Source organism: Salmo trutta, chromosome 28 (assembly GCF_901001165.1).
Source record: "Salmo trutta chromosome 28, fSalTru1.1, whole genome shotgun sequence".
In the NCBI taxonomy this organism is placed as follows: domain Eukaryota; kingdom Metazoa; phylum Chordata; class Actinopteri; order Salmoniformes; family Salmonidae; genus Salmo; species Salmo trutta.
The window spans coordinates 17,419,809-17,436,277 of NC_042984.1; the positions used below are offsets into that span (position 1 = coordinate 17,419,809).

The 16,469-nt window shown below is 46.5% G+C and overlaps 1 protein-coding gene across 2 annotated transcripts in view; it reads right to left on the reverse strand.

The window, feature by feature from the left end:
* Positions 1-16,469, reverse strand: part of LOC115165645 (plexin-A2) — a 361,064-nt gene that overhangs the window by 79,394 nt on the left and 265,201 nt on the right. For both annotated transcript variants that reach the window (XM_029718900.1, XM_029718901.1), the window contains exon 13: positions 4,993-5,144. In XM_029718900.1, coding sequence (XP_029574760.1) covers positions 4,993-5,144 — 152 coding nt within the window. The remainder of the gene's footprint in view (positions 1-4,992; positions 5,145-16,469) is intronic.

Consider the following 16,469-nt stretch of genomic DNA (forward strand, 5'->3'; position numbering starts at 1 on the left):
GACATCCACAGCATGATGCTAAACCCAGGGAGTTCTTTCAGAACAGGGCAGAATGCTTCAGTTAACAGTGGAAAACTAAGTCAGCTAGCAAGTCATTGTAATTTTATAACAGGTGATAAGCAGAAATAAGGGAGTACTAACTCTCCCCAGGCCTTGTACACAGCTAATAGCTAACATTAGCCAAAGCAAGCTAGCTTGCTACTGATATTGCAACCCCTAGTAACAGTACAGCAGATCAGGCCTGCTGTACATCTTACTGTAGAAATTATTGTTAAACTAGTCTAGGTTGGATCTGTTGCTGTTAAAATACAAGTAATACTTTTTATTCTGAACTGGAATAACTGATGCTTTTTGAGATGAACACAGTTCTGGGTTGCTCATCTGCAGCAGGAAGTGGTCTCCTGCCTGACTGAGAAAACAGTAGATGTTCAGATCCAGTTTGGCACCACATACCTATGCAAGTCAGGGTTCTCAAGTACAGAAACAGTGTCAATGCTGAGCATCACCTCAGTGTTGCACTGTTAAAAACTGATCCCAGAATAGACATGCTTGTTGGAAACTTCAACCAGCCACACACCTCTCATTAGGACTGTGTGTTCTGGTCTATATCTGTGTGATGTGATCAATCAGTTTATTCCAGTTCAGAATGGAAATTGCTTGTATTTTAACAGCAACAGTTCCAACCTAGACAGATATGTAAGAGTGTTTTTAATGGGGGAAAATAAACATGAATAGCTATTTATATGGGTAATTCATTTAATTGCTATTTGTTTTTGCCTATATTGCATTTGTTTTAGGCACAAGGGCAATGAAATGTACCGGTATTTATGTATAATTGCATATTTTCATAAGCTTGGGTCCCAGGAAAATACAGAATTTCTAATTTGGGTCCCAGGCTGAATTTTTTTAAGAACCCCTGCTCTACTTTACTCTGCTCTGTTCTACTCTACTCTGTTCTACTCTACTCTGTTCTACTCTGCTCTACTCTGTTCTACTCTGCTCTACTCTGTTCTACTCTACTCTGCTCTACTCTGCTCTGTTCTACTCTACTTTACTCTGCTCTACTCTACTCTACTCTACTCTACTCTGCTCTACTCTACTCTACTCTACTATACTCTACTCTACTCTGCTCTACTCTGCTCTACTCTGCTCTACTCTGCTCTACTCTACTCTGCTCTGTTCTACTCTACTTTACTCTGCTCTACTCTACTCTACTCTGTTCTACTCTGCTCTGTTCTACTCTGCTCTGTTCTACTCTGCTCTGCTCTACTCTACTCTACTCTGTTCTACTCTACTCTACTCTACTCTACTCTACTCTACTCTACTCTACTCTACTCTGCTCTGCTCTGCTCTGCTCTGCTCAAGGTCAACATGTGAGGGGCATACTGTACTGACAGAGAGGGTTCCAATTCAGTCAAAAGTCTGAGCGTTCTTACACCTGTCAAGGTGAGGGTTTGGGTCAAGGTGAGGGTTAGGGTCAAGGAGAGTGTTTGGGACATGGTGAGGGTTTGGGTCAAGGAGAGTGTTTGGGACATGGTGAGGGTTTGGGTCAAGGTGAGGGTTTGGGTCAAGGTGAGGGTTAGGGTTAGGGTCAAGGAGAGGGTTTGGGACATGGTGAGGGTTTGGGTCAAGGAGAGGGTTTGGGACATGGTGAGGGTTTGGGTCAAGGTGAGGGTTTGGGCCAAGGTGAGGGTTAGGGTCAAGGTGAGGGTTTGGGTCAAGGTGAGGGTTAGGGTCAAGGTGAGGGTTTGGGTAAAGGTGAGGGTTATGGTTAGGATAAAGGTGCGGGTTATGGTTAGGGTAAAGGTGAGGGTTTGGGTCAAGGTGAGGGTTTGGGTCAAGGTGAGGGTTATGGTTAGGGTAAAGGTGAGGGGTTAGGGTCAAGGTGAGGGGTTATGGTTTGGGTCAAGGTGAGGGTTGGGTCAAGGTGAGGGTTATGGTTTGGGTCAAGGTGAGGGTTGGGTCAAGGTGAGGGGTTTGGGTCAAGGTGAGGGTTATGGTTAGGGTCAAATAGAGGGTTATGGTTAGGGTAAAGGTGAGGGTTGGGTCAAGGTGAGGGGTTAGGGTCAAGGTGAGGGTTATGGTTTGGGTCAAGGTGAGGGTTTGGGTCAAGGTGAGGGTTATGGTTATGGTTAGGGTAAAGGTGAGGGTTGGGTCAAGGTGAGGGGTTAGGGTCAAGGTGAGGGTTAGGGTCAAGGTGAGGGTTATGGTTAGGGTCAAGTTGAGGGTTATGGTTAGGGTAAAGGTGAGGGTTGGGTCAAGGTGAGGGGTTTGGGTCAAGGTGAGGGTTATGGTTAGGGTAAAGGTGAGGGTTGGGTCAAGGTGAGGGGTTTGGGTCAAGGTGAGGGTTATGGTTAGGGTCAAATAGAGGGTTATGGTTAGGGTCAAGGTGAGGGTTGGGTCAAGGTGAGGGGTTAGGGTCAAGGTGAGGGCATCCATAAACCACTCAACTCTACTGTACTCAGTGTCAGAATGTCCTGCTGTGTGCTGACAGAGAGGCTGAGAGGGTATATATACACCTGTCTAGGTGAAGACAGAGACAGGGAGACTGAGAGGTGTACAGTATATATACACCTGTCTAGGTGAAGACAGAGACAGGGAGACAGAGGTGTACAGTATATATACACCTGTCTAGGTGAAGACAGAGACAGGGAGACTGAGAGGTGTACAGTATATATACACCTGTCTAGGTGAAGACAGAGACAGGGAGACTGAGAGGTGTACAGCATATATACACCTGTCTAGGTGAAGACAGAGACAGGGAGACTGAGAGGTGTACAGCATATATACACCTGTCTAGGTGAAGACAGAGACAGGGAGACTGAGAGGTGTACAGTATATATACACCTGTCTAGGTGAAGACAGAGACAGGGAGACTGAGAGGTGTACAGTATATATACAGCTGTCTAGGTGAAGACAGAGACAGGGAGACTGAGAGGTGTACAGTATATATACACCTGTCTAGGTGAAGACAGAGACAGGGAGACAGAGGTGTACAGTATATATACACCTGTCTAGGTGAAGACAGAGACAGGGAGACAGAGGTGTACAGTATATATACACCTGTCTAGGTGAAGACAGAGACAGGGAGACAGAGGTGTACAGTATATATACACCTGTCTAGGTGAAGACAGAGACAGGGAGACTGAGAGGTGTACAGCATATATACACCTGTCTAGGTGAAGACAGAGACAGGGAGACAGAGGTGTACAGTATATATACACCTGTCTAGGTGAAGACAGAGACAGGGAGACTGAGAGGTGTACAGCATATATACACCTGTCTAGGTGAAGACAGAGACAGGGAGACAGAGGTGTACAGTATATATACACCTGTCTAGGTGAAGACAGAGACAGGGAGACAGAGGTGTACAGTATATATACACCTGTCTAGGTGAAGACAGAGACAGGGAGACAGAGGTGTACAGTATATATACACCTGTCTAGGTGAAGACAGAGACAGGGAGACAGAGGTGTACAGTATATATACACCTGTCTAGGTGAAGACAGAGACAGGGAGACTGAGAGGTGTACAGTATATATACACCTGTCTAGGTGAAGACAGAGACAGGGAGACTGAGAGGTGTACAGTATATATACACCTGTCTAGGTGAAGACAGAGACAGGGAGACTGAGAGGTGTACAGTATATATACACCTGTCTAGGTGAAGACAGAGACAGGGAGGCTGAGAGGTGTACAGTATATATACACCTGTCTAGGTGAAGACAGAGACAGGGAGACTGAGAGGTGTACAGTATATATACACCTGTCTAGGTGAAGACAGAGACAGGGAGACTGAGAGGTGTACAGTATATATACACCTGTCTAGGTGAAGACAGAGACAGGGAGACAGAGGTGTACAGTATATATACACCTGTCTAGGTGAAGACAGAGACAGGGAGACAGAGGTGTACAGTATATATACACCTGTCTAGGTGAAGACAGAGACAGGGAGACTGAGAGGTGTACAGTATATATACACCTGTCTAGGTGAAGACAGAGACAGGGAGACTGAGAGGTGTACAGTATATATACACCTGTCTAGGTGAAGACAGAGACAGGGAGACTGAGAGGTGTACAGTATATATACACCTGTCTAGGTGAAGACAGAGACAGGGAGACAGAGGTGTACAGTATATATACACCTGTCTAGGTGAAGACAGAGACAGGGAGACTGAGAGGTGTACAGTATATATACACCTGTCTAGGTGAAGACAGAGACAGGGACACTGAGAGGTGTACAGTATATATACACCTGTCTAGGTGAAGACAGAGACAGGGAGACTGAGAGGTGTACAGTATATATACACCTGTCTAGGTGAAGACAGAGACAGGGAGACAGAGGTGTACAGTATATATACACCTGTCTAGGTGAAGACAGAGACAGGGACACTGAGAGGTGTACAGTATATATACACCTGTCTAGGTGAAGACAGAGACAGGGAGACTGAGAGGTGTACAGTATATATACACCTGTCTAGGTGAAGACAGAGACAGGGAGACAGAGGTGTACAGTATATATACACCTGTCTAGGTGAGGGGAGTGCATCCACAATGCACTGCTCTCCAGACTCGTACTGACTTGTACGTAGTCTATTTGTGGAAGGCAGCAGGAAGCAGGAAGCAGGAAGCCAATTATGAAACAGGGTTAATGTGCTCTCTGCTGTACTAGACAATCATAACAAGTAAACAAAGGTAAACACATACAGATGTTCTGGGACTGACAGTGTGTGTGTGTTTATGTGTGTGTGTGTGTGTGTCTATGAGTCTATGTGTGTGTGTGCACGTGTGTGAGGCATGGGCTATCTTCCTGTACAGGAAAACAACAGACAGATTGCTGGCCCAGCTCCAGTCATAATTAAGAGAGTTGTCTCTCTGGTGTGTGTGTGTGTGTGTATGTGTGTGTGTGTGTGTGTGTGTGTGTGTGTGTGTGTGTGTGTGTGTGTGTGTGTGTGTGTGTGTGTGTGTGTGTGTGTGTGTGTGTTGACCTACTGCTCTGCGATAATGTAGCCTTCCTCCACAGGGGAACACTTGACCCCAGCCACCTTCACGTTGTCCACCATCTCACTGAACGCCAGGCCCAGGTTCATGCCATGGATGGTCACCCTGGTACCCCCCTCTGGAGGGCCTGCTACTGGGGTCACCTGCAGGGGAGAGAGGTCAGAGATGGAGAAACAGTGTCTCTTCATGTTTTCATTCATATGATTAAATAGAACACTATGCCATTCTATAGTAATATGGTATTCTCTGACAATCGATGGTTTTGAAGATGACAAACATAATACGATATTGTATATCTCTAGGCTTTCCATCTCATCGAATGGATTAGGAGAGACCCCCCACACTGCATGTAGCAGGTCAGAGGGAGTCTGAACAGAAATTCAAAGCATTTTCAACCTTCCCACTCCAACCACACATGTCAGAAAACAGGTATGATGTCATCAGACCAGAGCACACTGACCAGAGGGTACTAATCGAACCTACATCATTATTCCTGGAAAGACAATGTCATAGTCCGCTTCACATACACACAAAAACACAAGCCTCCCAGATAGACCTTAACTACCAGGACCATCTTCTAATCTACTTTACACCAGTACACTGAGCATGAGTTATGCATGAATAAAAGCACAGAACATAAAAACCTGGACAGTGTATTAACATTCTGGATACCTGCCTAGTCCGCTGATCTGCTGCTGCTGTTGCCATGGGTGATAAATCTAACAAGATGCCTTATTAGTGCTCAGTGCAGCCCACATTGTAATAAAATACAATATGGCCGCCCAGCGTGACCTTGGCGCTAGGTGGCATGCTGCCTTCTGTGCTGCACAGCCCATCTGAGGTGAGGAGCTGGCTGCTGTCCAGTGTGTGTGAGGAGGAGGAGAGAAGGAGGAGAGAAGGAGGAGAGGAAAGGGAAAGAAAAGAAGAGAGACGAGAAGAGAGGAGCAGGAAGAGGGGACACACACTACCATCTCCGTGTGAGCTCACAGCCTCTAGATACACAATCAATATGCCATTAGTGAGCACGCATGCTGAAGTAAAAACAACAAGAGCACCCAGCATTTTAAAAGCGGTGCCTGCTCTCTCTCTACCCCCCTCTGAAACTGTGTGCTCACCAGTGCGTTGCGCTAACCCAGTGGGACGTCTGCATTGTAATCTAGATTTAGTGGACATTACAGTAATTGTTCTGGATGTAAAGTAAGTGTGTCACTGCACTGCCTGAGGGTCTGAATAGATGAATGTTTTATTGCTGCTTGGGTATGCTGGGTACGGGAGGACAGAGTGGAGAGAGGAGGCCTGGCTAAATATATCCATGTCAGAGCATGGCTGCAGCAATCCGGAACGACGTAGCGATAGTTACATAAGAAATGGAGGGAATTGAATGCCTCAGAGAGAGAGAGAGGGAGAGACAGGGAAGGACAGAGAGGAAGGACCAGAAGGAGAGGAGGACAGGGAAGAGACAGGGAAGGACAGAGAGAGACAGGGAAGGACAGAGAGAGACAGGGAAGGACAGAGACAGAGACAGGGAAGGACAGAGACAGAGACAGGGAAGGACAGAGACAGAGACAGGGAAGGACAGAGAGAGACAGGGAAGGACAGAGAGAGACAGGGAAGGACAGAGAGAGACAGGGAAGGACAGAGAGAGACAGGGAAGGAAGAAAGAGAGGAAGAAGAAGAGGGGTGAGTAGAATAAGGTTGCGTGTGCCCCTCTGGTAGGTGTGGCAGCCATATGATGCTGATGATGCATACAGTATCTCTACTGAAAGGGTGTGACACTCTCCTAGCCACGGGCTATAATACAACTCTTCCAATGACAGGCGGGACATGGGATATAACTTTAAGAAATGTAATCAATGCATGTTACCATATCACTGAGCTTCCATTGACAGAAAGAGGCTTGATTCATCAGATTAGTATAAATATCACTTTGTGTGGCACTATTCTTCAAAGCCGTCAAAGACTCATCCACAAAGCCTTGGTGAGCAGAGACACTCCATGTCTGACCATGGCGCTATCTGAGTGGCAGACGAACAATGGGATGGTACCCACAGAAGTCCCAAAGAACTGATTCCAGAACTGTGGTTACATGGTGACATGCTAACCCACTCCTAATGAACAAAGACAGACTGGGATCTGGCTCAGGAATGCAGTGTGTGTGCGTATGGGTGTGTGTGTGTGTGTGAGAGAGAGAGAGAGAGAGAGAGAGAGAGAGAGAGAGAGAGAGAGAGAGAGAGAGAGAGAGAGAGAGAGAGAGAGAGAGAGAGCATTCATGCTACATCCTCCTCTTGTCTCTCTCGTCTCCCTTCAGGCTAGGTGACAAACTCCTCTACACCAGGTGCCAGCCACTCGCCAGCCTGCCTGTTTGTCTTAACGCTAAACACTGACTCTCTACTCTCCCAGCCCCAACCAGGCAAGAGGAGGAGTAGAGGATGGTTCATTTGGCGTGCGCCCACCGTCCCTTCTCGTCCCTGCCTCCCCAGCTCCACGCTCCCTGTGTAATCCTTTTAAGAGGAGCTACACTGCCCACACGGCTTTGTCACACCGTGTCAATGGACAGTCATTTACAGAAAACAGCCAGCCAGCCGGCCAGGCAGAGCCAGCTCACACATGCCCACTTCCTGTCCCTCAGACACAGGTCCAGGGATGTAAAGGGTGGGCCGGTGGGGGGAAAAATTTCATTTCCTAACACAAGCCACTGGATTTGGGATTGAGAAGGATGAGATGGAGAAGTGTGGTAGAGAGGGAGGAGAAAGGAGAAAGTGTCGAGGCAGTGAGATTGACCTACAATGAAAAGACGAGAGGAATTTCTATTCTAATCCGCTAAAAGAACCTCAGAGAAACAGGAAGTCTCTTTAGTAGATATTCCCCAGAAACAGGAAGTCTCTTTAGTAGATATTCCCCAGAAACAGGAAGTCTCTTTAGTAGATATTCCCCAGCCAGTAGAGTAGGGTGGTCCTCTGTTGCTCAGTTGGTAGAGCATGGCGCTTGTAATGCCAGGCTAGTGGGTTAAATTCCTGGGACCACCTGTACATAAATCGTATGCGAGCATGACTATAAGTTCCTTTGGATAAAATTGTCTGCTAAATGGCATATATTACAGAGAAAGGGAGGAGTGGCCTATAAGAACAACCTGGCATTGCTAAGTGCTGTGTTTTTTTATTCAGCTGAAGTCATGATGGGGAAAATGGTGCTCATCTAGTCTAGGCCAAACTCAATAGAGGCTGTAGAAAAGCAATCTGTGCTAGCTTTAAGGGTAGTTAGAACAGAACGTCTGAAGCTCAATGACAATCTACATTCTACAGAGAGAGAGAGAGAGAGAGAGAGAGAGAGAGAGAGAGAGCAAGACAGAGAGAGCAAGACAGAGAGAGCGAGAGAGAGAGGTAGAGAGAGAGAGAAAGAGAGACAGAGAGAGAGTGTGAAAGAGAGAGAGAGAGAGATAGCGAGAGAGAGAGAGAGCAAGACAGAGAGAGCGAGAGAGGTAGAGAGAGAGAGAGAAAGAGAGACAGAGAGTGTGAAAGAGAGAGAGAGAGAGATAGCGCAAGAGAGAGAGCAAGACAGAGAGAGCGAGAGAGAGAGAGAGAGAGAGAGCGAGAGAGAGAGAGAGCGAGAGAGAGAGGTAGAGAGAGAGAGAGAGAAAGGCTTTGAGCTGTGTTGTATCATCTTATAATGGCAGACAGCACTCTGTACTCTCATGTGAACAGGCCTTAATGTAGGCTTCACTAGTACTCTCTCTCGCTGTGTTTTAGGCTTTCCCATACCTCAGATAAAAGCGGTTTCTGATTACATTCAAACTAAGCAGCCTGAGGTAAAAAATACAAAGTGAAAGTGTGTTAGATCTGTTACCTCTGAAGCTACTATATGGTACGACTATGAGCGTGTGTAGCATCTGAATAGCTGTGATAGATCCACTCCCAGTGTTTTAAACGACACAGCTTGCACCAGACCTGAGAGCTGTCTTTGGGTCTTTGCGGGTAGTCTTTGCAGGTAGTTCAGGCATGTCGGATTTCATTGTGACTAGTGTTTAATGGACTTGATAAAACCCACTTATCACTTGTTTCTTCACGAACAAACTACACACTAAATACTTCATAGACTCTTAAAAGTATTGTAGCCTGCCCGAGAGATACAGGCACAGATGAAATATAGTTTTAGCATATAAAAAGGAAAAGAGAGGAGAAATAATGGGAGGAGAACAGGAATGACGAGAGGGAGGGAGTAATGTTCTTTAACAGGAATGACGAGAGGGAGGGAGTAATGTTCTTTAACAGGAATGATGAGAGGGAGGGAGTAATGTTCTTTAACAGGAATGATGAGAGGGAGGGAGTAATGTTCTTTAACAGGAATGACGAGAGAGAGGGAGTAATGTTCTTTAACAGGAATGACGAGAGGGAGGGAGTAATGTTCTTTAACAGGAATGATGAGAGGGAGGGAGTAATGTTCTTTAACAGGAATGATGAGAGGGAGGGAGTAATGTTCTTTAACAGGAATGATGAGAGGGAGGGAGTAATGTTCTTTAACAGGAATGACGAGAGGGAGGGAGTAATGTTCTTTAACAGGAATGATGAGAGGGAGGGAGTAATGTTTTTAGAACAGGAATGCGAAGAGGGGAGGGAGTAATGTTCTTTAACAGGAATGACGAGAGGGAGGGAGTAATGTTCTTTAACAGGAATGATGAGAGAGAGGGAGTAATGTTCTTTAACAGGAATGATAAGAGGGAGGGAGTAATGTTCTTTAACAGGAATGACGAGAGAGAGGGAGTAATGTTCTTTAACAGGAATGATGAGAGGGAGGGAGTAATGTTCTTTAACAGGAATGATGAGAGGGAGGGAGTAATGTTCTTTAACAGGAATGATGAGAGGGAGTTTGTAATGTGCTTTAACAGGAATGACGAGAGAGAGGGAGTAATGTTCTTTAACAGGAATGATGAGAGGGAGGGAGTAATGTTCTTTAACAGGAATGATGAGAGGGAGGGAGTAATGTTCTTTTGGAGGATTTATGTGTATGATCGTTATAGTTTCTCCTCTTGTTTCTCCACTGGGGAGGGCAGCTAAGGCTGTGTGAAAGGGAGGGGAATTCAAGTGTGAGTGTTAGTTCACGAAAGGCAAGTTCCTTCCCATGATGCCTTTCAAGACCTTTAATCCCCAGCTTCATGTGATGCTGTTCCCTCTGGTGTTAGAGGGGCTTATATCTGTTCAATATTAATGCATGTGCCATGGTGGTGTGTGTGTTGGGGGGGGGGGGGGGGGGGGGGGTGGGGGGTACCTATTAGAAATATAAATTATTCAAAACGAGAGTCTTCTGGTAGACTAATAACCATGTATGTATACAAATCAGATCATGATTGGGACTTTGTTGCACACAATCAAAAAAAATAATACATAAATTCAGCCCGTGAGGGAAAGAGTCTAGTCTTTTTGAAGAAATTCTCATTATTGGGAGAGGAAGGGGGTTGGGGGAAGAGTGAGAGAAGAGAGAGAACAGATGAATGCAGAGTAGAGGAGGAAAAAATAACAGAAGCTCAACAAGTGCAAAATGTTCCTTGCTGGTTGGTGTTCTTTGTCTCTGGAGCTGTACTGTGTGTGTGTGGTGTGTGTGTGTGTGTGTGTGTGTGTGTGTGTGTGTGTGTGTGTGTGTGTGTGTGTGTGTGTGTGTGTGTGTGTGTGTGTGTGTGTGTGTGTGTGTGTGTGTGTGTGTGTGTGTGTGTGTGAGCGTGAGAGCATGCATATGTGTGTGTGTGTCCTACTCCAGTGAACAGTACAAATCAATGTGGTAGTGGGATTCCAGTGGCAGCTGTGTTGCATAACAGGGCTCACTCAGTCTGACACCCCATAGAGGCTCTGCACCATCTCCTCTTCCTCTCCTCCCTTCTCTCCTCCTCTTTCCCCTACTTCTCTTCCTCTCCTCCCTTCTCTCCTCCTCTTTCCCCTACTTCTCTAACTCTCCTCCCTTCTCTCCTCCCTTCTCTACTCCTCTTTCCCCTACTTCTCTTCCTCTCCTCCCTTCTCTCCTCCTCTTTCCCCTACTTCTCTAACTCTCCTCCCTTCTCTCCTCCCTTCTCTCCTCCTCTTTCCCCTACTTCTCTTCCTCTCCTCCTTTCTCTCCTCCTCTTTCCCCTACTTCTCTTCCTCTCCTCCCTTCTCTCCTCCTCTTTCCCCTACTTCTCTTCCTCTCCTCCCTTCTCTCCTCCTCTTTCCCCTACTTCTCTAACTCTCCTCCCTTCTCTCCTCCTCTTTCCTTTACATCTCTTCCTCTGATTTCATTTCTCTTCCACCCACTTCACTTCGCCTCTCTCAACCTCTCAGTACTACTTTCCCTCCTCTTTCTCTCTCTCTTGCTCTCTCTCTCTCTGTTTAGCTGCAGTTTCACTCTTCTCATCTCACATTCTCTCTTTCTCCCTCTCTCCCTCTCTTTCTCACTTCATTCATTCTCTCTCTCTTGCTCTCTCTCTCTCTGTTTAGCTGCTTCTTCTCTGTTGTCATCTCTCTTCCTCAGCATCTCTCTTCCTCTTCCGCACGCACGCACACACACACACACACACACACACACACACACACACACACACACACACACACACACACACACACACTGTCTTACACACACACACTTCGCTGTCACAAATTGCCCAGAATGACAAGCTGAGAGAGTGTAATGGAGTACCACAAGAGTGTAACTTCATTTACTAGAATGAGTCACAGACAGAGTGACACATGGACGGACACAGGAGACAGAGAGACAGAGAGACAAGGAGACAGGGAGACAGGGAGACAGGGAGACAGAGAGACAAGGAGACAGGGAGACAGGGAGACAGGGAGACAGAGAGACAAGGAGACAGGTAGACAGGGAGACAGAGAGACAAGGAGACAAGGAGACAGGGAGACAGGGAGATAGGGAGACGGAGACAGGGAAACAGAGAGACAAGGAGAGAGGGAGACAGGGAGATAGGGAGACGGAGACAGGGAGACAGAGAGACAAGGAGACAGGGAGACAGGGAGACAGAGAGACAGAGAGACAGGGAGACAGGGAGACAGGGAGACAGAGAGACAGAGAGACAGAGAGACAGGGAGACAGGGAGACAGGGAGACGGGAAGAAAAAGGATGAGAGACAGAGGAGAAAAACAGTGGAGAGAGACAGACAAAGAAAGAGAGAGGGGAAAGACAGAGAAAGAGAGAGGGGAAAGACAGAGAAAGAGAGAGGGGAAAGACAGAGAAAGAGAGAGGGGAAAGACAGAGAATGAGAGAGGGGAAAGACAGAGAAAGAGAGAGGGGAAAGACAGAGAAAGAGAGAGGGGAAAGACAGAGAAAGAGAGAGGGGAAAGACAGAGAAAGAGAGGGAGAACATCTAAGAGATTGAAGGAGAGAATGCGAGAGAGAAGGAGAGACGGACAGAAAAAGAGAATGAAAGAAAAAAGAAAAAGAAGAAGTCAGAACAAGAGAACTAGACCCTCATCACACCTAGTGATGGGGAGGGGGATCCCATGGTTACATATCACAATATTCATTTGACAATATTATATTGATACTTTGGCTCATGTATCAATTCATTCAAATAAAAGTATAGTGAGCAATATGTTTGGAACATCCAATCGCAATAAAATGGCAGTATTGAATCGCATTACATATCATATCGGCACCGAAGTATTGTGATAATATTGTATTGTGAGGCCCCTGGCCATTCCCAGCCTTACTCGGGCTCCCGAGTGGCGCAGGGGTCGAAGACACTGCATCTCAGTGCAAGACTGCAAGAGGTGTCACTACAGTCCCTGGTTCAATTCCAGGCTGTATCACATCCGGCTGTGATTGGGAGCCCCAATAGGGTGGCGCACAATTGGCTCAGCGTTGGCCGGGGTAGGCTGTCACTGTAAATAAGAATTTGTTCTTAACTAACTTGCCTAGTTAAATACAATGTCCGGGCAGCCCTCAGCCTCTGGGCCTGACTCTCCTGTGACACATACCCACCCACACCGAGTCCGCACGGAAATGATGCCTCAGTACACAAAGGGCTGCTACTAGGGGGAAACAAACAAACAGGCACTTCTGATTAATGGGAAACGGTCGCAGGGATGGGCATTGTTATAAGGTTGGAGCCATGGCGACTGGGTGAGAGAGCCACCTCTTCTCTTACTCTAATGCACTTTACTGTCTGAATAGTCTGCCACTTCGATAGCCTTGCATCAATGAGACTACGTCTGTCTGGGGAACTCAAGCAGGGATAGTTGCTTTACTACTAGAGGAATGTCGCTATTACTTTTTGTTAAAACATTGTACTCTATTTCTGTCTAGGTGTGAACATTAAATTAAGCTTGGAATTCTGGTTAACACAAGCATACATAACATCTTTATAAAGTGGCTCATGTGGCACAGACAGACAGGAAGAAAGCTGGCCTACTACACAGAGAGACACTGAGGCAGGCCCCTAGGGTGTGTGTGTGTGTGTGTCAGGTCCCTCGCCCTTGCAGCACTGCTGAAGGTGAGCTGAGCTGTGGCCTCTCTCCAGAGACACACACACACAAACTCCCTTTTTGCTCTTCAGTGAAAATAAACACCAGATGCTGTCTCCCTGCATATTGATTGTGTGCATAGTGAGAGAAGAAGGGGGGGGGCAGAGATGATACAGAGAGAGAGAGAAAGAGAGCGAAGAGAGACCAAGGAGAAATAGAGAGAGAGAGAGAGAGCGAGAGAGAGAGGAGAGAGAGCGAGAGAGAGAGGGGGCAAAGATGAGACAGAGAGAGAAACAGAAGAGCGAAAAATAAAGTGTGAAAGAAATAGAGAGAGATGAAGAGAGAGAGACAGAGAGGAATATAAACAAAGCAGTGAGGAAGAGAGAGCCTGTGTGCAGCTCCATGAGTCAGATTGGACTCCTCTCCTACCAGCAGATCATTCTCATTCACACACAGTCCAGTCCATTCTAGACCAATGGAAACATGCAACAGCAGCACCAATAGCATGCAGGCCTCCCAATGCAAAATACTGTAGGACCTGTCACTGTCAGGACTAGACCTGTCTGATCCTGCAGTGTGTAGCTGTTGATCTCAGCTGAAGGAGAACTGCAGACAGACACAGTGTACATTGAACAGTAAACACATGGCCTGTGCTGTCAGACAGGAAGTACATAATATTTCATCATGTTAAGGGAAAAAGTCAAGTTGAAGCTTAAGGCTAAAATGTGACACCAGACTGGATGAGGAGGAGACTGCATCTAGAATGGACGGCAAGCAGTTGTCCCACGGTTCATTCCGTCGACTACAGACGACCATATGATGAAAGGCGATATATGCCTGTTATGGTCATGGGGAAAGGTTTGAGTGTGTATGAGGTATCACTGACCCTGTGATGCGTGGGTTGGTACACTGGACTTTCTTGCTGGACAGGTCTAGCCAGCGGGTGGTATAGGGGTTGAGGGGTGGGCAGTGGTGGCGCAGGGTACATCGGCCCTCTCCACTACACCAGCACACTGGAACTTCCTCTGGGCTTTCAGACACATGCCACAGCTGTCCCTCTGGGCCACACACTTATACAGGTGACATCTGTGGGATACAGGAAAACTCAGGGTAAACAACCACAGTGGTGGTAACAGAAAACGCATTTGATTTGAACGTAACATTATACTGGACAATTTAACACATTAGACAACCTAACATTATCTGACAAACAAACTGTAGTGTAGTGTACGTACTGGACTGTATTCCTGCAGGATTTAGTTGGTTAAAACATGACATTTTTAAGAAAGATACATCTGGCTCTTCATACCTGCTGTTTGGGTAAAAGCAGGTTATGGCTGTGTATCCCGCTGGACCAAGACGTTATTTGACCAAGAAACATCTGTTTTATGTGTTGGTGTCAACAAATGTGTGTGTGTGTGTGTGTTTGTGTGTGTGTTTGGGTGTGTGTGGTGTGTGTGTGTGTGGTGTGTGTGTATATGTGTGGTTTGGTTTACTACCCTAAGCTATTTATGCTTAGGGTTACAATCAGGGTTAAGAGGTTAGACATTAGGGCTTAGGGGTTAGGTTAAGGGTTAGGAGTTAGGTTTAGGGGTTTGGGTTTAAGATAAGGGTTAAGGTTACGTTTAGGGTTAGTAATTAGGTTTAGGTTTGGGTATAAGGTAAGGGTTAAGGTTAGGTTAAGGGATTAGGGAAAATAGTATTTTGAATGGGAATTAATTGTTTGGTCCCCACAAGGATAGTAAAACAAGCATGTGAATGTCTTACCTTGGATATTATCTGGGTTGTCTATAATGAAGTTGCCATTCCAGACCACTGAAAAATCCACTGGCAACTCACTGATCTTCATCCCTTCATAGAGATACTGAGAGAGAGAGCGAGAGAGAGAGCGATAGAGAGAGACAGAGAGAGAGAGAGACAGAGAGAGAGAGAGCGAGAGAGAGAGAGACAGAGAGAGAGAGAGAGCCATAGAGAGAGAGCGATAGAGAGAGAGCAATAGAGCGAGAGAGAGCGAGAGAGATAGAGCGATATAGAAAGAGTGGGGAGATAGAGAGAGGGGGGTAAAGAGAGGTGAGGTAGGTGGAAAGAGGGAGGGGGAGGAGAGAGAGGGGGAGAGAAGGAAAAAGTAGAGAGAGGAGGGCAAAACAGAGCAAGAGGGAGAAAAAAATGCAAAATAGAATTTCAGCATGAGAAACTTAAATACCCACCACAAACCCCTGACCCTGGTGCTGCATGTTGAATGTTCCCCAACGTTGCTACAACCTTGCATCACCACCTCATTTTAAATGGGACAAGAGGGAGAGGAGAGTTAAAGAGATTCTCCGGTACTTTTATATACGTTTTAGCCAGTAATTGTGATAGTAGCACTCACAAGCCAAAAGTCGTCTCTGAAAATGGCGTACTACGTCACATATGTGCAGATATGTGCACTACGTTATTGCTCTCTCCTTCTCTGCTGTGTCCACTGAGCTGTTGGGCCCGCCCTGCAACCTCATTGGATAACGCTGGACAGGACTCTTGCCACCTGTCACTCAAAGGCGAGCGGCTAAATCTTATAGTCTAAAACTCAAATTGCTAGGGGGCTGGCCCAAGTGGGGGGAAAAGTAGGGAAAATGGCAGGGCACAGCTTCAAGAAAACAGTTGCTTTCAATCTAGAGATGTCATGATTAATTGAGGTAAGAGAATAATTCTGCTCATAGATGATGTATGTATGAAGTACACATTGACACATCCAGCCCAAAGCAGGAGGTTTACAAAATACTTTCTTAGTCGCCAAAGCCCCAGAGCATGTCTTTAAGTGGAGTCCTCCTAGATTCCCCTTCTCTTGTCTCCTAGATTCCCCCTTCCTTCTCTCTGTCCTCTAGATTCCCCCTTCCTTCTCTCTGTCCTCCTAGATCCCCCTTCCTTCCTCTCTGTCCTCCTAGATTCCCCCTTCTCTCTGTCATCCTAGATTCTTCTCTCTCTGTCCTCCTAGATTCCCCTTCCTTCTCTCTGTCTCCTAGACCCCCCTTCCTTCTCTTGTCCTAGATT